Raw genomic sequence first — 21,539 nt, 5'->3', positions numbered from 1 at the left:
CCACTTTTTTATTTTAAAAATATAATAATCTCATAAAACAATACAAATTAAGTATAATGACATTACCTGTTCTTATGTTTCTTACTACCCACAAACTACTGACTGACAGACCAACAGATGGATAGACAAAGGGGCATGTAAATCAGATAGATAGACCAATAGACATATACAGTATAGATAGATAGATAGATAGATAGATAGATAGATAGATAGATAGATAGATAGATAGATAGATAGATAGATAGATAGATAGACAAACTGACACACATATAGATAGACAGACTGAGCAGAGACAAAGTAGATAGATAGATAGATAGATAGATAGATAGATAGATAGATAGATAGATAGATAGATAGATAGATAGATAGATGTAAAAGTGGTTTACAAATGAATTCACTTCAGGGAGAATTTTACATATATCATTTAATATTTAGACTTGGGGCATTAGCCTTTTATTACAGCACAATTTGCATAATTTATCAATACCGTTTGTGTACAACCACAAAAACCATGACAGCTGGATTTTTTTTTTCATCAGTTTACATTAAGTGGAAAACCAGACAGATTATACAAGCATATCTTTGTACAGTCAGCATACATATTTAGATTTGATTAATTTTTCATAATCTTTTTCTCTTTTTGTAAATAGAATCTGGACACAAAAATAGTATGAACAAACCACCAACAAAACATGCAACATCCAAAGTGAAAACACCATACGTTTCCTGATTCTACTTGGAGTCAGTAAGATCAACATCTGCTCTTTATTATACAGGGTTAAATCGGTGTCTGTTGTGCAGGTCAAGTCCAGTCCATCAGAGGCAAGCATGGGGAAAGCTTTTACCCTAGTGCATGTACAACATGTAACACACAGATCAAAACACAGTCGCTCTGCTCCTTTCCCTCACACATGCCCTTCGCTGAACCAGAAAACTAATACAAGATCCTATTTGTACAAAAAGAAAATTATTATTTTTATTTACACGTCTTGTTTTTATTTATTTTATCATTTTTGCAGAGGTGAAAGAGTTAGTGTGGCAAAGTGAAACTGGAGCATGCGCGGGTTATTCAAAGGAGGCTGCATTGGTTAAGATGAATAAATGTGACGAATTGTTATATGATGCTTTTTTCCCCTCATCTTATTTGTAAAACATAAAAAAAAAAATGGTAACACATTCTGGGAGATCAGAATATACAGTGAAAGCTGAGCGCTGTATATAAAGCTGAGTGCAGTGAGAGAGTTGTTTCTAGACACTGTGAATGACGAACACATAAGGTGACCAGTCTGTTGTGATCCTGTAAACACATTTGGTTATGTACATTTGAATTCTCAAACCTAGCAGTTAAATAGTTGAGTAGGTTAATCAACCCTACGTTTTTGCAAACTCATTGTTACATGACCTCAAAATAGCAATATAAAATTAATTAAACAAGCATCAAGCAAAAGACACAACCAAATATATATATATATATATATATATATATATAAAAACAAACATATATACCATGTGGAAAAAAAACATACATACAAAAATTAAAAAAACGTCCTCATTCGTAATGCTTCATCTGTCCAGCGACCACTAAATAATAAGTACATCAGATGTATATTCGGTTGCATAGAATAACATACACAGAACCTGCGGATTTTGGTAGTTTGGCACAGGTTAAAGGTTGACTTAACCCTTAACGCTGGATGTTTGAGTGAATATCAGTAAGTGCTTGTAAAATGCTGTAAAAAATGGCTGGGTTATGTGTTGTAAAGTTTGAACCCACACATCCCGAGTTTAAAGGCATTAAAAACCAACATAAGGAACGTAACACTAATGGCATTTGATATAAGTGTCTGCATTGCAAAGTGGGCACACTTTTCTGAAAGAATGAGATGGTGCACTCAGCATCTAAACGGGTCCTTTCAGACATGTAAACCGAACAGAAAATAAGAGTTAGCCAAAAGGAGGTGTTAAAATGAAAAAACGAACACATTGTGATCACCCTGATCCACTGTTATCGCCTTTAAGCTGAACCTGCTTAGATCAAAGATCAGCCAATAACTTTTAAGCAAGGCTATTTCATCGAAACCTGAGTGTTTAGGAGTTTGTTTTTTAATAAAACATAATATCAACATTGTATCAGCAATATGATGCGGACAGACACTACACTGACCCTTTCAAGCTCTAATCCTTGAGTATTTAAGAGAGACGGATGCGTATGAGTTTGTGTGGGGGATTGACAGCGTTTGACTTTTTTTTTTTTTAAATGGCAGGATGTTTTTTGGACGAAAAAGCTACCAACCTACATTCGTAAAATGCTAGACACAAAGTGCAAATCATATAACAGTGCTGGATTTGACATTTTCAACTGATGCTGCTGCATATCGGAGATCTTTCGTCTGTCACATTCATCAAATGAGATAGCAAATCATAACAATCAGCGAACACAACTATTCAATTTCCCATTCATTTCTGTGAGTCATATTAGACCGGCAGTTTTCTTAAACGCTGAAGTTCTTCGTTATAACCTGCTTCTTGATTCCTAGAGCTCGGGAACTGTATCTCTGACTTTGATGAATTTAGTATCACACAGTGAAAGATGAAAGTTACTTCTGTGAGAGGAAATAACCATACTGACACAACGAGTCATCACAACACCCAATAAATCATATTTCATTCATTTAAATCTGTCTATAATATACCATAAAATACTCTTCTAATCCATTGATAATATGTTTTAAATATCAGTTCTTTTAACACATAATAACATCTGAGAGGGAATGTAAAATAACGATAAATATCTAAAACTGAATTTGCCTCTATCATACAAAAATAATGTATATGATATCCATCTCTGTCTGTAAATAATCATAATGTCTTCATGTGAATAATGCACAAACGGGATAAATAAACTTTCACTCTATCATCTAACTGTCAGTTGTGGCCCAATGTACACATATTATTATACATACATGGGTATGAATATGTGTCGATAATTGTGAGTGATTGTGAAAGTGCTTGTACACATATACGTATGAACATTTCGTGAATCTCCGGCTCAATTTTTTGAGCTTTTCCCAACGTAAAGATCTGCGTCTTGTCAATAAGGGTCAGATCCTTTCTGTAAACACCATTGTACACCTGTTTCTCCATGGCTTGGGTTAACACAATCACACGTGCCAGTGCAATCGGGAAGCTCCCTGTGTCGGCCCTCCAAATTCAGCTCGGTTTAGTCCCAAAGAGTGCGGCAGAGATGTGCAGCTCCGCTGCCTGGTCTGTCCTCGCGCCTCGTCCGTCCGCCGTCTTTAGGAGTGGATCTGAGCTGTGCTGGCCAGCAGCTTGTGCCAGCTCACCACTCGTTTCCGCAGGTCTACCTTATCCAGCCACACGTAGGCCTCGCCGATTAGGGTCTTCTTCACGAACTTGCCTCCGTTCGAAACAAGAAAGAGCTGCAAGGGTTTGAATAAATACAAATCACATGACTTGATCGGGTCGTATTTTAGCACCCTAGTGTGTCGATTCCTGCTGTACCTGAATGGAATGGCCTGTGGGGTTCATGCAGAAGCGGAAGGTTTCGTTGAAAGACGGTTCACGGTCATGACGGCACACTCTGGTTTTCTTCTTGATGATTCTTTTCTGAGTGGCCACATTCACCACATACAGCTTCACATACAGGTCTGTAAAACAACACCAGAAGCAAGTATTTAGCTTTCCCCTCTCAAGTCCTGTTTAAACAGCATTTCTGTAACATATAAGAAGCTTACATTAATAAGATAATACGTATATCAACCATGCATGTGACCCTGGAACACAAAACTTGCACAAGTATATTTGTAGTGAGACAGCCAACAATAAACTGGGTCAAAATAAAAAAATGTTCCTTTTTATGCCTAAAATCATTAAGATATTAAGTAAAGATCATGTTCCATTAAGATATTGTGTAAATATCCTACTGTAATTATGTCAAAATGTCTGTACTATGAAGTACTAAGGAGTTCATTTGGTGAGTTTCTCTATACCTATTTTGTATTTTGTGCACCCTCAGATATTCCAAATGTCCTATCCCAACAAACCATACATCAATGGGAAGCCTATTTAATCAGCTGAGATTATATAAATTCAAGTATTGAAAAATTGCCCCTTATGACTGGTTTTGCAGTCCAGGGTCACGTGTAGACACATATTATAACTAGCATGAGTCAACATGTTCGCAGTCGTGTTTGTTACCTGGGAGGTGGTCTGGAGACTTGAATTTGTACGTTATGTTTCTGCACTGTAGGATTTCAAGCACCAGGTGTTCTCCCTCTGTCTTCATCTCCTTCTTCAAGGCGATCTTTATCTCCCCCATCACCTGAGTCTTACCTAAACATGCAGACACAGACAGGTCAATATTTCCTGAGGCAGTTCTTCTTCCTATCTGTTATCTCTGTATCTCTTCCTCCCACATTCTGTGAATCACTGAGCATGAGGAGCATGCATATAGTGATAACATGGCACAAGAAATAGATCAATCCAGGAGGCATATAATCCTTATTAAGGCATAGATAAGTCTAACATTATTCAAAAGTTTGTACAAATTATATAAAAGTATAATGTATACAAAATATTGTATACTGCATGCAGTGTCTTTGGTGCCATATTGCACTCCCAAATACCCTGCTATTGACACAAACATGCACAAATAATCAGAAAAGCACACAACATCCCATGCAAACATTACCCTCTGTATCTCCATGAGCGGATTTCACAGCTTCTGTGCCGTTTGGAATCTTTCCACTGAATAATAAACAACATCAGGTCAGAGAACGCATAGAGTGCCAAGAAAATGGAGGGATTTAAAAAAAAAATAAACAAAAAAGCAGTCTAGATGCTACCAAATAAAACCACGAAATTGTAAATTATTTGAACAAAATATGACTGATTAGCAAATATCATGGGAGTCATATGCAAAGCACTCACAATCTGGGAACCTGGAAGATAGCGCTGTCCACTGCATTGGTCCCGCCCTCTTCATCCAATAGGCTAAAGGCACTGCCACTCAGACCGCTATCCAATGAGGCTGCAGTAACAGGAGCATCACCAGATCTATGGCTGCGGGACGCTGTTTTTGAAGTGGACTATGTGAGTTGCATGAGTTACATAAACTACTACTAGTTTGCAACTGGTAATTGTCATATTTAGGGGTAGATATCCACATATCCACTCCCGACACACACACGCACACACATACACACAAATAGATACTGCTGGCAACATTTAAAAAAAGCATGACAGCACTCTATAAATGAAAGGAAATCTCACAGACAGAGATATGCCAAGCAGACATTAGATGACGGAAGCAAAAGCACAGACACAACAAATTAAACTGTTCATTAGTAAACTGTGTGTTTGAGATTTGTACATGAAGTTATTCCAGTATGCTAATTCTATTAGCATTGCGCTACGTTTATTTTAATTATGGTTACTTATTAATTATATTTTATTTAATTTTTTTTTTTTTACGTTGATGTAGGTTTTGACTTAGAGTGATGGTGATGGTGTGACGTGGGATGCATGATTTCGGCACGTAATTCATGCACACAGTCTTTTCCAAACAGATTCAGCAACAGTAAAGCTAATGACTCTCTGGTTGGTCAGTGGGCTGGTGCTCCCTCCTAGAGTTCGATGCTGTTTTGTCCCCTGGTTTTAGGGAAGCATGTTGCTGGACTGTTGAACCAGACTGAGACTCGCTGCATGAATCTCCTGTGAAGTGGCAGAGGGCAGGTTCCAGTCGAAAGTGAGCATCATTAGGTCCTAATCACTCCACAAACTGAGGACTTTGAAGATCGCAATGCTCGTATTTGAGTGAATCAGGAGAATTAAGGCCTGGTCATACCAACACAAATGTTCAACAGGAAAAATCAGCCTACGTACGATTTGTATGTTCAAACCTGAAAATGCAGAAAAAGCTTACAGAAAAGCTTTTATATTCAAGGGATAGTTCACCTCAAAATGAAAACTCTATCATTAATTACTCACCTGTTCTGAACCTGTAAGACCTTCGCTTGTCTTGGGTACAAAAATAGATATTTTTGATGAAATCTGACAGCTTTCTGATGCCGAACAGACAGCAATGTAACTACCATGTTCAAGGTAGTAAGGACATCGTAAAAACTGTCCATGTGACATAAGTGGTTCAACCTCAATTTTATATAATTTTCAGCCAAACATTCTTTTGGTGTAAACAGGCCTTTAATGAATGGCAATGCAAAATCTTGTTTCTTGAATTCAAACCTATTTAAACTTGTGCTGTTAAATGTCTACTTATGTAAATATGTAAAAGAATTTTAAGTCCCTGGAGAAACAAATCACTTCAGGTTTTGAAACAAATTGTGAAGATGTGGCACCCAGGATCATATCAGCAGGATTATTTACTTGACTTTCTTCTTTAACGGTTTTGTGTAAATGAGTCCAACTGCTCACTTTCGTTTGGAAAAACCCTTTGGATAGCGTCCCCTTCCCACAGTGCCCTTTGTGGGAACAAAACACCCTTTGCATAACAGCTAGTCCTCAGCTAGTCCCACTAGTTAGATGTGCGTTAGTAACTCAACATCCTCTCTCTCTCTCTCTCTCTCTTGCTGTCATCGGCAATCATACGTCTCGTTCAACTCTCACCTCCGTCCGGCTGTGGCCTCTCTTCAGACATGGCTTTCCTGAGGGTCAGGTGACGGCCGTCAGGGATCTCATTGGCCGGCGATTCAGACGGGGCTCTCTGAATGGTGAGCACACCAACTACGCTGTGCCTGTGGTGCCTCTGGTCGAGGCGGCCATTTTGGGCTGGGGCCATATATCAGCCGTGGGGTGGGAGGCGAGAAGGAGGGGAGGTTTGGAGAGGGGAGAAGGGGGGCGAGATGGAGACTCAGAGTATGAACGCGTCACAACATGGACACCACCAGCTTTTACTGTAGGTCATAGTCACATGCAGCCACAGTACGCTTACAGCGTCGACTGAGGTGCAGTGTAGGCCAGCGAGAGCCGCAGAGAGAGTGGAGGCAGGGTGGGATGGTGCTTTAAGGAGCGGGCGGCCACATGCATGGCCATCTCGGTGGAGTGGGGAAGCTGCTGAAAAGCCGGCCGTCTGGGATAGAAAACAACTCAATGGTACAAATAAAAGAAAAGTTCAAAGAAAGGTTGTCAGGGCTGTCATGAAGGACAAACGTGGCGCTACTGTATGTGTGCAGATCAGGGATGGTCGTTTACTCTCTAACTTCAATAAAATGGTAACCTGAGCAGCTTTAACCTAGAATAACACGTCTCTATGGGGTAAAAGAGAATGAATGCGGACTAGGTGCCTGACATGTCCAGTCAAATATCCTCACAGTGATTAGTAATCTCAGCATCCTGTGGAAGGCAGCAAAGAGACTGACTAGGCTGAAAATTTTGTTTAATTTTTTACAATGGACTTTATACATAGGCTAATTGTGTATTTCCTGGGCATTCTAGCTGTGGTACAACAACAGGAGGGTTAAAGGATAGTTTCAACTCAGATAATTTCCTATATATTAAATCAAAGTTTGGCCCTATTACTTCAAACTATGATACACGGATATGCATTTTAAAAATATATTATGTATTGCCCATTAGTGCATGTTCTTAAATTGATTATTAAAAGTGTTAAAAAAAAGGTTGGGGGAAAAAAAATACCGTTCTTGTGTGTTTGCAAACGTGACGTGTTCCCAACACACCGGTAAGAACACACAGGCGAACTGGAAGTGAAGTGACAGACTGTGTCCACAGGGGGACCAGAGGAAGTAAAATGGGAGAAACCAGAAAACAACAACAGGGAAGGGCAAAAAAAACAAAAGAAGGCAGTGAAAAAGAACAGAAGGAGGAACAGATGAGTGCGAAGGCAGCCATGCTGTGGAGGTTTTATTTGCGTCGTTTACTTGGTTGGAGACGGGGCTGCTGGCCGGCAGCTTCGGCCGGTGCCACGACATCATCAAGGTGTGCCCGGGCCGTGCCACTTTTGCCATGAGCACGGGGGCCTCCGTGGGGGCGAGCTTGGCCCTCGGAGAGAGATGGCTTCGACGTGCCAGGGCTACTGTGAGATTTCTCAATAGTAGGGACCTGCGTGTCTAAAACAACCAGAACCAAATTACCACAAGGGCGTTTCACTCCCTTCTTTTGCCTATTTATTCATTTTAATCCTTCAAAAATTCATTCTTATTTATTTTCTACAATTACTACATTGTTAGGTTTTTTTTAATTATCGAGTCTCCATCTGACACAACTGATGTGATACTTAAGGTCCAACTATTGTGCCCTAGTTAGCATCTAAGCAGGCTGCTTCCTGTCAGAGAGGCCCTATCACACCCTGTGTGAGGTGGCTGGAGTGAAGCGCTGGTGAGCTCAGCGCCGTTGTGAACTGAACACACATACATGGAGAGCGAGAAGCCAAAGCTAGGAAGCTCAAGAAATACAGGATGGAGAGATCCAGTGAAGGCAAGAACAATACAGAGAGAGGAAGAGAAGACAGAATGCATAGAAATGACAGCAATAGGAGGATGGAAAAGAGGAAGACATCACGACCGGAAATGTGTAAAGTGAGGTGAGAGAAGTGCCTTGCGGGCCTACCCTTGGCAGGGTCAGGGAAGATTCCGTGACTCCGGCTCTTGATGACCGAGGATTTGGGCGAATCCTCCTTGCCGTGACTGGAGGTCTTTGGGGAATGCTGGCTCCCATGTCCTCCGGGGGGTTTGGGCGAGTGCTGGCGGCCCTGTCCCGAGTGAGAACGCCGGTGATGCTCGCCCTCGCTCTGCTCCTTCAGAGGCAGCCAGCGTGGGACGTTGTCCAGTTGAACAGTGTTGGACAGGTCGATTAGTACCTACAAAGCCCCATACATGCACAAGTGTCATTATATGCACAATTTCATTATTATGTATTGATAGTACTTCAGGTGTGTTTATATATATATATATATATATATATATATATATATATATATATATATATATATATATAGATAGATAGATAGATAGATATAGATACACACACACACTTTTGTATCGTTTAGCACACTTTGGACTTGGTGTTTAATTTTTCAAAGTGTGTTTACAACTTGTAGCTTCTCACCTCCCCCAAGAAGTCATTGGCAGAGCTCTTGTCGTAGTCCCACACGCTGACCTCCAGTGTCTTCTTTCTTAGCTAAACACACACCACACAAACACAAGAGCATTCAATGCCAAGATGATTTACTTTTTGACCCTACTACCATACATTATTTTAATGTTGTCATTGTAAGTTCAGCTTCAGCTTCAACTTCAATTGAACTATTCCACGGTAAATGAGGGGTAACAAACACCTTATAAACAGAAAAAAACTGTATTCCTCATCACTTTTCTTGTATTCCAATTAAAAACATCTTTAAACATATTACATTCACATGAGAAGCCATTTTAAGTAAATGTTGCATTTTTAAACTTTCTATTTATCAAAGCAGTAATTCTACATGTTTTCCCAAAAAAACAGCACGATTGTTTTCAACTTTTATGATTAGAAATGTTTCCTTAGCACCAAATCAGTATATTAAATATCATTTTTAATCAGGAATCATGTCACATTGAAGGCTGGACATTTACATTTGAAAATATATGAATATTGTAAAAGGTTATGTGAAATTATATTATATCTTCATTAGTATCAGGCCTTGTGAGCAAAGAGACCTTTTGAGACATTTACATTTATTTTGTTTTTAAATACTTTTACTGGAAAGCAAGACAAAATTACTAATTAACAAAAATATATTTAATTATATTTTCTGTTAATCTAAACATCTCCAACATGATCTGCAGCACTGGAGCATTAAATCCAGATGGTTTTCAGTACAAGCCTCACCTACCTGCATTCTGTCTTTCTCTCTCAATTAAGAGCCGCTCGTCTCGCTTGAATAGTCCAGTAACAACATATCAATCACATCTGTCAGCAGCAGCCTCAGAGAGCTCAACAGACTCAGGAAGCTCTTTGGTCTTAATTAGACTAAAGCACTTCTGGGAGACAACAGACCTTTCCCTGTTTGCACCAAAAGCCTGAGATTCTCTCTGAAGAGCTTTCAGATAATTGAAATCTCAAAACTGACATGAGACGTACACACTAAAAAAAAAAGCATATTCCATCAAAGTGAAATCAGATTTTTTTTTTGGTTTTCTAGACACCTGCAACCTAGACATGTGCAAATGATTGCGAGCTTGTAGTTCACCTGTTCCAGATGGATATTTTTGTAGATGACAGTCTGGTTCCACTCTGGGTTCAGGCTCTTCTGAACATGTTTGGACCTTCTTTTGTTTTCAGCACTGCAATTAGATAACATGCCACAAGAGTTCACCTTGACTTTCAAGTGCAAAATGGGTTTGGCACAAATTTAACCAAGAAACATCCCACACTGGTGGTAAATGGTTTGCACAATGGAAGACGTCTAGTATAGGCCCACTTGTGTTGCTACAGTGACCATATACTGCATTGAGAAATGATCAAATGCGAAACAATGATAAAAAAATAGCAAAACACTACATCATTAAGCCATTCCTGTCCAAGCATGGCCAAGTCTTGTATAATGTGCAGGTACTGTAGGAAAGAATCACATACCTGGCATTCTGCACAACCATGACCTGACTGTGAAGATCCAGCATGCAGCAAAAACAGACAACAATCAGTGATGAGTGGGAAACTGCAAAGGGTGGGGTGTGTGTGTGTGTGTGTGTGTGTGTGTTTTGCAGTAGCCCATGCATTCATGCCCATATGGAGCAGAGAAATGGAGAGCTCCTGTTTCTGTAGGTTCAATCCAAGTACTGCATGATCAGATGAGAGCCCGAAATGATTCAACACACATACATAAACATACACACCAACCTACAAACATCAATCAGCGCTATCATTTTACACGCAAACTGAACTGCCATTGATTTTCCTTTTTTGCTGACTCACTTACTGCACATATAAATGCATGGAGAAACACACACACACACACACACACACACACACACACACACACACACACACACAATCATATACAGCTAAAACTAGTTCTTACACAATATGCATAATCTTCTCAAGGTCTTTCCCACAGACCTGGTGCTAATTACAGCTGGATAAGTGATTTTCTGTTTCGTTGACACATAGAAAGTGGCAGCTAGGATTGAATATCAGCTCTGGGAGTCTTAATTTCCAGTGCCAAGCGTGAAACAGGTGGATTTATCTTTTTTAAGTCAAGAAACCAGGTATTATTATACTAACATCTTTTTAGCTAGCTATTTGGCAGGGCGCCTAAGAAGAAAGAGGCTGGACAAACCACAGCTGGCTGTTCACACTAACTTTACACTAGAGGCTGAAACTTTAAGACACAATTTAGTTCCAGTCAGTTGACTTTTACTAAAGGTACTTACCCTCTGCCCGGCAGCAAGTAAACTTTAACGAACGGATCAGAGTAGCCGTTGTTGTCCCGAGGTGCTAGATTTCGTGCTTGAAGAACATGGACAATGAGATTTCCCAGCTGTTTGTCGTAATTTATTTGAAGCTGCAAAATTGAAAAGAGAAAAAAAGTTTTTTTCTACTCTCTACTACTAAAAAGACGAATGAATATGGCATACATACATTTTGTTAATTAATAAACAAGATTCTGACCAATTAATTCACTTTACATGATACAGATTGCTCTCATAGTGAGCGATTTCCAGGTGAAGAAATATTTTAGAGTTAAGCATAACTAGAAGAGCCTGAATAAGCTATGCTTATAGCTGCATTAATGAGAGCCAAAATCTACCTGGATCTCTCCTGACACTGGGTGGGACTGAGTTTTTGCAGCCTCAGAGGTCTAAGAAACAAAACGTCAGCAGAAAGAAAAGACTTAGTTATGCATTTGACTCTTTTACACATAAAGGCATCAAATAATTGTGTTCGCATGGCATATGTGTACCTTGCTGTGACGCTTCTTGCTGACAGAGGGTGACCCAGGCTGGCCTGGGCTGGGTACTGCACTGGAGCCAGCGGACGCTGAGGCTTTATCCAGTGCTGACGCAGAAGAGGACGGAACCTGCTGCTGGGACACTTTCTGCAGCTCGGCAGCCAGCTGCTTCGGGTCCACACCTGGTGACCGTGGAGGTCTGTCTCCTGTATAATTATAAATGCAAGTCAGAAGTTAGTGGTAAAGTGCCATTGAGGTTAATAAGGATATTATCATTTAAAAGCCTTCTCCACTGACTGGAGGCTCTCACCTTTGGTCTGGTCTTGCAGGTCTAGGTGGGAGCTTTCGGAATCAGACAGCATATTAAGGTCACTGAAGATAAATGATGGTTAAGAGAAAAGAAGTTAATTTAAGCCAACATGAAATTAAAACACACTCTATTTGCTCTCTTAAATATATGTTCCTGATTTTAATGCACTTTTTGTACAAAATGTACTTCTTTAGGCTCTCAAATGACTTTGCTTTTTTGTTAAAGTCACAAATCCTTTTTACTGTTTTAACCCCTTTCCCTCCAAACATAAGAACTATGTAACATCAATTTTTCATGATTTATTCCTGATTTATACATTCTTATTAAATATCATGTTTCATTAAGAAATGCATCAAAATATGAAATAAAAATGGATTAGAAACATTTTAACTTGACATTTAGATAGTCCAGTAACTATTTACTAATAATTTAGCTGTACAACTTGTATATTAGGCAGGCATGAGGTACAAGTAAAACTGACTTAAAACACATTTAAGTAATAAGTAGGAATAGAAATCTGGCACTCACAGTCTGACACATATCTCCGCCTCTCCGACCTGGTGACCAACCAGACCCTGCACCTCCTCGTACGTCTTACCAGTCAAAGAAATGCTGTTCCATTCCAGAACTTGCATTCCTATGCAAACACACACACATATACAATCAGCCATTAGATACATTTTAGTCTTCCCTGTCTGAAGGATCAAACACTGTGAAAAGCACTGCAACACCACACGTGATGTCTTTCAATTAAACAAACCATGCTGTAGAAACCCTGTGAGAAAGCAGAGAGAAACACGTGCAGCGGAGTTCTCCTAAAGCCACAGCAAACTGAAACCACTCTTGGTGCACTTACACAGATGAAAACGTGTCTTCAGGTAGGCCAGGTAGGCCCGCTTTGGACGTTTGGATGAAGCTCCCATGTTACGGTGGATGGTCCCTAGAGGTGAATGTGTACTTGTGTCATGTATTGTATATGTACACACTAACATATTTTATAGTTTAATGTGAGAGATTCAACAGCTGGCTCACATTACTCCACTGCTTAACACCAGCTTGATAATATACATGAGTCACATGGCTGTTGTAACCATGCCAACTGCATGCATAATCACGCTTAAAGTAAGTAGAAACATTTGACATTTTACCCTTAAGAAGCTTCAATTGCTGCTGGGACAATATCTGGGTGATATGAGAAGAGACGAGACAAGAAGGTAGTAGAAGAGACTGAATAACATGAGAAAAGAATAGATTTATGAGAGACAAGACAGGCCGAGATGAGATGAGAAAAAGTGAAATGAGGGAGTAGATACATAAAAGAACAAGATCAAAAGATAAGAGACAAGACAAGATGAGAAAACAGATGAGAGACGTTGATAATAGAATATACAAAGCAAGACAAGGTGAGACAAAAGAACATATGAGAAGAGAAAAGATCAAAAGTGAAGGGAAGGAACAAGATGAGATGGCAAAAAGTGAGACAAGACAAGGAAAGGGAAAAGGAGACCAGATAAGATTCAATGAAACAAGAAAAAACAAGATCGCAAAAGCAGATTTGAGACAAGATGAGAAAGTCAAGGTGAGATGAGATGAGAAAACTGATAAGAAGAGTTGAGAGAGTAGACATGAGAAGACACATAAAAACTAGGCCAAAGATGATGTGAGAAAAGATGAGACTATATGAGACAATAGAAAATAGAAGAGACAGTGATAAGGTGAGACAAAATAAAGAAGATAAATTAGAATAAAGAAGTGAAGATATTTGGAGAGAAGTGACAAGATGATACTAGAAGAGACAACATGAGATTAAATGAGTTAGATGAGAACAGAACAGAAAATGAGTAGAGGAGAGGACACAGCTAAGGAATCAAATGTCTAAATACAAAGTGATACTTGATAGAGAGTGTGAGAGGAGGAGGAGGAAGACAGATGTGAAGTGTCAGTCCCAGTCAAAGCTCAGAATGTTCTCTCACAAGCCCAGCTGTTGTATATAGCCTCATAAATAAGCCGGCGCACAGACAGATCCACTCCCTCTGGCTTCACTTTCGCCTCACCACCTATCCCAGCCCCTCGTAAATTATGACCGGGAGAAAGCAGCACAAAAGCCGGAGCCCAAGCAGACCTAATTTACAACACTCCATGCTCAACCTCACCCCCTGGAGAAAGAGAAAGCATTAACTTCTCCGTCACAACCGAGATCAATAGAGCTTGTAAAATTCAGATACATCAAAATGGCTGAAATAGTCCATCAAGACAGTCCAAATTTCACTCCAAAAGTCTGTTAAGATTCTTCCAAGTCAACGAAAAACTCTAGCCGCCAGCCATCATTGGGCGAATCTGTCACAATGAGGTCAATTCTGATATTTTCAAAGTGCACATTTACATAACGGCATTGTAAAAAAAAAACACAGTGTCAAAGAGGTAAAACCTCAAACTCTTTTCAGCTGAACTCTCCAGAGATATTTCAGTCAAAGTTCTGATATAAATTTAACACTCAACTCTCATTTGATCTGCACAACACCTACGCCGCCAATGTACAACGCAGAGGAAACACAGTCGTGAACCTGAAACTTCAACTTCATTTTCTGCTGCTCTATCTTTATCTCTCACATCAAGAGTGAGTCACTCCAGGAGCCTGGAGGTGAAGAATCACGCGGATTAGCATCATTTGTTTTTCCTGTCTCCTACTTTGAAATATCACGTCACGTTGTGGCCCTTAATGTCAACAGATGCGCTTCTCTTCCTACTCGAAGAGACACTGAACATCGATACATACCAAAACAGTGAACTCACACAGTGACTGGTTTAAAAGAGTAACCACCCTTCACTGAGGTGCCTACCTTCCACAATCTTCCCCGTCTGTTCCGCAGCTCCTCCAGGTAACACTTTGGCAACATATGCACCAATGTCCCCATTGCTGCCCGGGACCTCTTTTCCTCCAACAACACGGATGCCCAGTCCGTTTCCTGTGAGAAAATAGTATTGCATACATATAAAGGTGGTCCAAAACCTGCATCAGACAAGCCTAAAAAAATCTTTTTGAACTTTTTGAAAACCATTCTGTACACAAAAACAAGGTTTAAAAGAGTGTTAGCGAAGTGACGTTACCCACAAGAAACATTGTGGGTTTCCCAAAGAACCATTCAATGAACAGTTTTTGTTAGTTTAAAAAATACTTTTGTGCAATGGAAAGGTCCCATCATGGATACTAAATACTAAAATGCCAATACCATCACATTTTATACAGCTGTTGAGTTATAAAAAGTCAAAAATTTCAAAAGCAAATTCAGAAAACACTGATACATTCAAACAAGAATAAACTGAAGACAGATTTAATTGTGTGGACAGACCTAAGGTATTGTTCTATAAATGTCAGGAAGCAAGTCGTCAAATCTATAATAGAAATTTAGTCGGGTGTAAGTGTGTTCAATAAACTGTATTTTATCCCTGGGCAATAACAAGAAAATTCTCAAGCTTTTTTGTAGTCAAGATTTTTAGGTGTCTATACAGACATCCTGATCCTTCAATTATCTTAATTACAGTGCAACAAATCCACCAGTCACAGCACAGGACATTTACTATAGCCTTATCCATTGCCTTTTTCAAGGCACTTGTTTGTTCATCAGTTTCTAATTACGAGGATAATCCAATTTGTGCATTATACGCCATTTTGAGCTTTGATGACTGATGAAACTGGAGGGATGCCAATCTACCACATTGCTGCATAATGTCTGCCCCGTTCTAATGCTTAAAGCAACACTGACACAGGGGATCAAGGGGAATCAACCACACCTACAATACATGACATACCAAAGCATGAGGAGGGGATAGACCGCGGCTGTGCTTTCGCTTAGCGGTTTCGTGTCTGTTGACATTTGATGTGCAATGATGTGGCAAAATGGAGTGCCACAAGAGGACGCTAAAGGGAAATTGGAGAAGAGCTAATGTGTTGTTTAGTAGTAGGCATAAAATAAAACTGTGCCAATGCAATCTCAGCATGGTGAAACTAATGTTTGCATAGACATAAGCCTTGGGCATCTTTCCAGAATGGCCTGGTAGGCAAACAGATCTTCTTTTATCAGGGGCAGCTGTCCTAAACGTCTGTCTACATTGTTGGAGCATGTCAGGAAGCCAATCAGCACAGCAATGAGTAGTTGACAGGCTGCACTTACCTGATACACTACGATCTTTGGGATCCCTCTGTAGTATTATTCTGGTATAAGGAAACGGGTAGTGTGATGACTTTCCCTAAAGAGACATCAAATAATAGAATCAGACACATGCATAAATACGTTTTTTTGTCTATGTTTCTCACAGTGTATACTCACTGGGCTGAAATGGTAATGCAAAAACAATGTGTATCACCTGTCTTCTATCCCCTTGTCCATTCTCTGTGCGCCCATCTCGTGGTTTATCAAACCAATCAGTTTCCTCTCGTCGCAGGTGGTATGCTTCAGAAAAACAGATGGAAATTAAAACGTTAAAGTCTTGCTTGTCGGTCTGTTAAAACAAACCCCTAAGGGTTCTCTGGTAACATCGGGTAGAGACAGCTAAGGTACATATGCAGTCTCAAATTCAAACAATATAGAGCCATCTGGGACAGAAAAGGAAATGGTTATATAAAGTAGAGCAGTTATTTTTGCATGCAAACCTAAAACTAAAACAAACCCTGAGGATACAAGTCTTCAGATTGTATTTTTTTTCTGTATTTAATTCTCCACTGGAATTCTTTAGAAGAAGATTTAGAGCAAGTCTGTTTACTACTGTACCTTTCCCTAAAAATCAGAATTTTTAATTTTTAAGTAACACAGGGGTTAATGACAGACAGGGGTAGGAAATATTTTTGACATACTATCTTGTATTAGTAGTCTTTCTCCTACAATGTGGAAATGGGGTGGCGGTTGTAGGGCTTTACATTCAAAGGCAACTTTAGATGTCAAGATTTTGTCATAGACAAGTGAATAATTGTCCTCAGCCATCAACATTTAACGGTTAACAATTTTAGTGTACAGACCTGATGTAAAATGATATGACAGATGTAGATCCTATTACAAGTATATGGTGAAACACTCTTATTGTCTATAGCTTTATAAGTGTGACTAATTTTATCAAGAAGTCATTACTTTCAATATATTTGATGTGCAAAACTATTACTAGTATTATGCGAATGATTTCTTGTTAACCAAATTTGTGAAATTGCAGCAGCTTAAACTGAGAAAAGAATGTTATTCTTAGAGAGAAAGGAGTGTGAAATTCCAATTTAATCACAGATGCAAAAGCTGCATTCACTAACACAGCATTACATTAGTGTGAAAATTCGTCATACTTCCTGCAACATGTTGTTATGGAGATGAATTTGTGGTCGATTTGGTTGCCTAACAGCTCATGGGTGATTGGCAGGTGGGTGGTCATGGTAGCAGGGGTGTGGGGGGAGATGGGAGACGTGCAGGAGTCTAAGGTGGTTATACTCTACCGTTTGTGACATTCTCATGTGAGTTTCCTGGATCGTCTCTGCTCAAACCCACCAGGGATTCACTTAGTGCTGCAACCAAGGCAAATGCATTTACTTCCAGATGAAACATATGATGAACAACACATCATATGCTGTTAAATAATGTATGGGGTCAGTTACTTTACAGATAAATGAAAAAAGAAAGTTAAAATTGGTGAGTATTTTGGGTTTGAGCTTCACGTTCAGTGGTTGTGTGATTCTTTAACTCTGTTGTGTAATAATTATAATATTCATGTTGTTTTTATATTGTACAGTGAAATTAATGTAATTTCATGCATTTCAGATATCATGAGGGGAAGGGACATGCAATCAAATACTAATACCACTTTATCAATCTCAAAACTATACTTTATGGTTTCATAAATTAATATACAGCTGAGAAAAATAGCGTTTTCTATTTGAAGGCATTTATTCATAAAAAAAAGGAAAGAGAAAACAGATGAACATGCAAGAAAGTGAGAGTTTATTCAAAACCAGACACGAAAAGACATGCACATCACTTGTACTATGTAACATCCAAACACAAACTGGCGTGGTATTATTTAATCTGGTACATGCTAATAACATGCATGAAGAGTATCATCTATCACTGAGAGATAGAAGTTTGTATGAACTATGACATTTTGTATATACTGTGTGTTATAACGTTTTCTGATTAAACTAAAACGTCTTTTAATAAACTAAAAAATAGTTGTCTGCCTTTTATAAAGTATAAACTATCTTATTAATACAGTTTGTTGTGGATGAGGTTTTACAAATAATGCAACATATCTATAAAGTATTTCAAAAGAACTAAACGAAGAGCAACTCTGAGTAGTTATACTTTTTGCTGTAAGGCACTTAGATAATAGATAACTACATAACTAAAATATAATTAAACACATTATTAAATCAAAAGCACATGCAGCTCTAGTTTACAAGCAGCTTAGCTAAAAATGTTGAAGGCTATAAAGCGCTTCTTATGCTAATGAAAAAGATTTATTGTATGTCTCGTCAGTTTAAGTGCAACTTTTTCTCATTCATCCTATTCAGACAGCACATATTCACATCAAAGGAAAATACAAAGACTGAAAGCATGCACTATAAGAGAAACACAGAGAATTTCACAGAGAAACTAAAAGTCAGTCTATTAATAAATCACATGCAAAAATGTTTAACTCCAACTGTAACTATGCCTCAAAAATATTGATACAGAAAGACAACTGGGACAAAGTGATTCTTTCATTATTTAAACATGAGACAAGAAAGCTTAAACAAGACAGAAAAGGAGTTATGAGCATATAAATGATGCCTTCATATAGATAGGAATGAGCACTTACAAGATGAGACATAGATAAATAAAAATCTGGAACTGTGTATGAAAAGTCACTCCAACAGGACAGTCTGTGGACAAACAAATTACCTTCACTATCAGACATGGTGCCCTGCAGATCATCCATTAACACATAGCCACGCCCTCTTGAAGGATCTTCTCTGAGATGTTGCTGTTGAGGGTCTTGGAGGGACAAACATGACCCAAACTGATCACGGGAGTCGGCAGATATGGGTGGGAGCGGACCTGCTGATGCCCGTGCCATACCCATTGGTTGACCCACTGGACTCAGTGGGCTCTCTTCCTCTGAGTTCTGTGCCACAATAGGAATACGTCCACGCCCACTTTGTACAATAGGCAGGCTTGTAGGTTTTGACCTGCCTGATGGAGCCTGGAAAGCTGAGGCGTCTGAGGAGGGGTCACCTTCTGCTTTGAGCCTCAGAGATGAACTTGAGGTATCCCTTTTAAGGGAAAGGTCAAGGCCATACACAGAAGAGGGTCTAGAGGAAGGTCGTGACCTACTTCCACTAGGGTAAGCAGAGTCTTCTCCTAAAGATGACCTCATGCCTGGGCTCAGGTTTAGGCTTTGGCCCAAATTGAGTGAACCTGCCAAATTGGCCCCAAGAGTGGAACCCAGGTATTTCTGCTGTTCTGCAATGTTCTTGCGTAACCCAAAGGTGATCTCATCCTGTAGAAGTCTGCTTGATCTGGGAGAAGAACTACTGGACCCCAAGTAGCTACTATAGTCTGTTTCTAGAGCCCTGCTATCCTGGATGGAAGAGTACTTGCCTATGTTGCTGGTGTTTTTGTGTTTCTGGTAGAGCATAGATGTTGGGAGTTGCTTGGCAGCCTGTTTCTCTAAGGTCAGTCTACTTATGCTGTACTTTTCAGTTTTAGGGAAGGCCCTGTAGCTTCCACTAGACACTCCAGTGCTGGGGGTATAGTGATGTGAGAGTCCAGCAAGCTGCTCTAAGCTTTCAGTGCCCCCTGTGCTTCTCCGGAATTCCTGTTTCAGTTGTTGTTTTAAAAGCTTTAGTTCAAATGGCTCTTCCATTGGGTCCTCTTCATCTTGAGCCTTACCATAAGAATGAAGCCTGGAGGAGCTGCCCAGGTAGTCTGTACCAACATCTGCAGCAGTGCGTCTCAGAAGGCGCTCTGCTTTGGCCAGCTCCCTCTCAGCAATGCCATAGCTGGAAGATGAAAGGCTACCAGTGCTTTTTGCAAGATCTGCTGCATCTTCTAAAAGCATATAGCTTCTTGGTGTTTGATGTTGCTCTAAGTCTGCATAGAAAGAATCAGCAGAAACATTTGACATAGGACTGACTGCCAAGCTGCCAGCACGCTCTTCTAGACTATGCAAGTCAAGGTGGTTCCCATATTTTCCTCCCAAGTAAGAAGACGTGTCATAGTTGGAGGAAATTTTGGTAGAATCTAATTCAGAGAGGAGAGCAGCTTGTTGTCTGGCTTTCTGCTGAAGCAAAAGCATTTGGTGGTAGCTCTGTTGTTGTGAGGCAGTCAGAGAAGGAACCGAAGAGTATATAGACTGGGATTGGTATGGTGACTGAGGCTGGTACAGGGACTGCTGATACTGTGGGTACTGGTACTGGGAATATTTTCCATACTGGTCATGCTTGGTCTGTGGAGGAACAAATTCATCAAGTTCTGACTGGGGTGCAGTACGTGGTCTCTCAAGCCCATGTCCGCTGACCTCCTCTCCAACTCTTGTTTCACGAATGTTACTCACCTCACTGTCAGACATGTAATCACGGTCCTCTGCAACACTCTGCAGATAGGCCCTTTCCCTCTTCTCCCTTTCTTTAAGCAATGCCTCCTTTCTACGATTAATGCCCATCTCCAGGTATCTCAGTTTGGCATCAATCTCTTTTTCTTCCTCATCCAGTTCAGCTTGCTTTTTACGCAGTTTGGAGGACTCTCTCTCAACCAGGTCTAGTTCACGGTCAATGTCCTGCAGGATTTTTGCTCGTGCCATGTTAGTGCTTCGGCAGAGACGGCGACGAGCTGAGCCAGTGCTGTAAGCTGTTTGACCAGCATTAACAGCTTCTTCCTCTGAAGGTGGGTTAGGAAGAGTCCTCTTAACCTTCTTTTGGGTGCCAGATGGAGTTCCACTTGGAGATCCCTTTCCCTTTGAATGACAAATAAAAAGAGAATTGTTAAATGACAAAACAGTTTTTAAGTAAAAACTTATTTTCAAGCTTAATCATAGTTCATAGGAATGACCATAGCGTATCAAAAGCATTAAAGTTGGTTCAGTAAAAAAAGAAACTTTAAAAACAAGCAATCACCACCTACGTTTTCTAGTTTAAATGAGAATAAAGTATAATGGTAAAAAGAAAGAAAGGATTTTGTTTGCTCATGTCAGACATGCCTTGAGGATGAGTAAACAAACACATACTCTATATCTGCTGAATTGCCTTTAAAGGTGCAAGCACTGAAAATGTTAAAAAGGACATCTAACATA

The 21,539-nt window shown here is 39.7% G+C and overlaps 1 protein-coding gene across 9 annotated transcripts in view; it reads right to left on the bottom strand.

Moving 5' to 3' along the window:
* Window positions 1-406: 406 nt before the first annotated feature.
* pcloa (piccolo presynaptic cytomatrix protein a) overlaps window positions 407-21,539 on the bottom strand; it is a 43,555-nt gene continuing 22,422 nt past the window's right edge. Inside the window, exons 7-27 of one of the 9 annotated variants that reach the window (XM_043236673.1) lie at window positions 19,151-21,203; window positions 17,710-17,778; window positions 16,602-16,687; window positions 16,409-16,484; window positions 15,077-15,202; window positions 12,765-12,873; window positions 12,237-12,298; window positions 11,939-12,132; window positions 11,786-11,836; window positions 11,409-11,539; window positions 10,612-10,638; window positions 10,226-10,319; window positions 9,103-9,174; window positions 8,605-8,854; window positions 7,917-8,105; window positions 6,646-6,807; window positions 4,951-5,092; window positions 4,712-4,767; window positions 4,219-4,353; window positions 3,523-3,668; window positions 407-3,440 (exon numbers count right to left, since the gene is read on the bottom strand). In XM_043236673.1, the coding sequence (XP_043092608.1) occupies window positions 3,297-3,440; window positions 3,523-3,668; window positions 4,219-4,353; window positions 4,712-4,767; window positions 4,951-5,092; window positions 6,646-6,807; window positions 7,917-8,105; window positions 8,605-8,854; window positions 9,103-9,174; window positions 10,226-10,319; window positions 10,612-10,638; window positions 11,409-11,539; window positions 11,786-11,836; window positions 11,939-12,132; window positions 12,237-12,298; window positions 12,765-12,873; window positions 15,077-15,202; window positions 16,409-16,484; window positions 16,602-16,687; window positions 17,710-17,778; window positions 19,151-21,203 (4,374 nt within the window). In that variant the 3' untranslated portion in view covers window positions 407-3,296. The other 8 variants (XM_043236675.1, XM_043236677.1, XM_043236674.1 and 5 more) reach the window with 8 other exon arrangements.

This window comes from Puntigrus tetrazona, chromosome 4, assembly GCF_018831695.1.
Source record: "Puntigrus tetrazona isolate hp1 chromosome 4, ASM1883169v1, whole genome shotgun sequence".
In the NCBI taxonomy this organism is placed as follows: Eukaryota; Metazoa; Chordata; class Actinopteri; order Cypriniformes; family Cyprinidae; genus Puntigrus; species Puntigrus tetrazona.
This window is presented reverse-complemented; position numbering and strand designations above follow the sequence as displayed.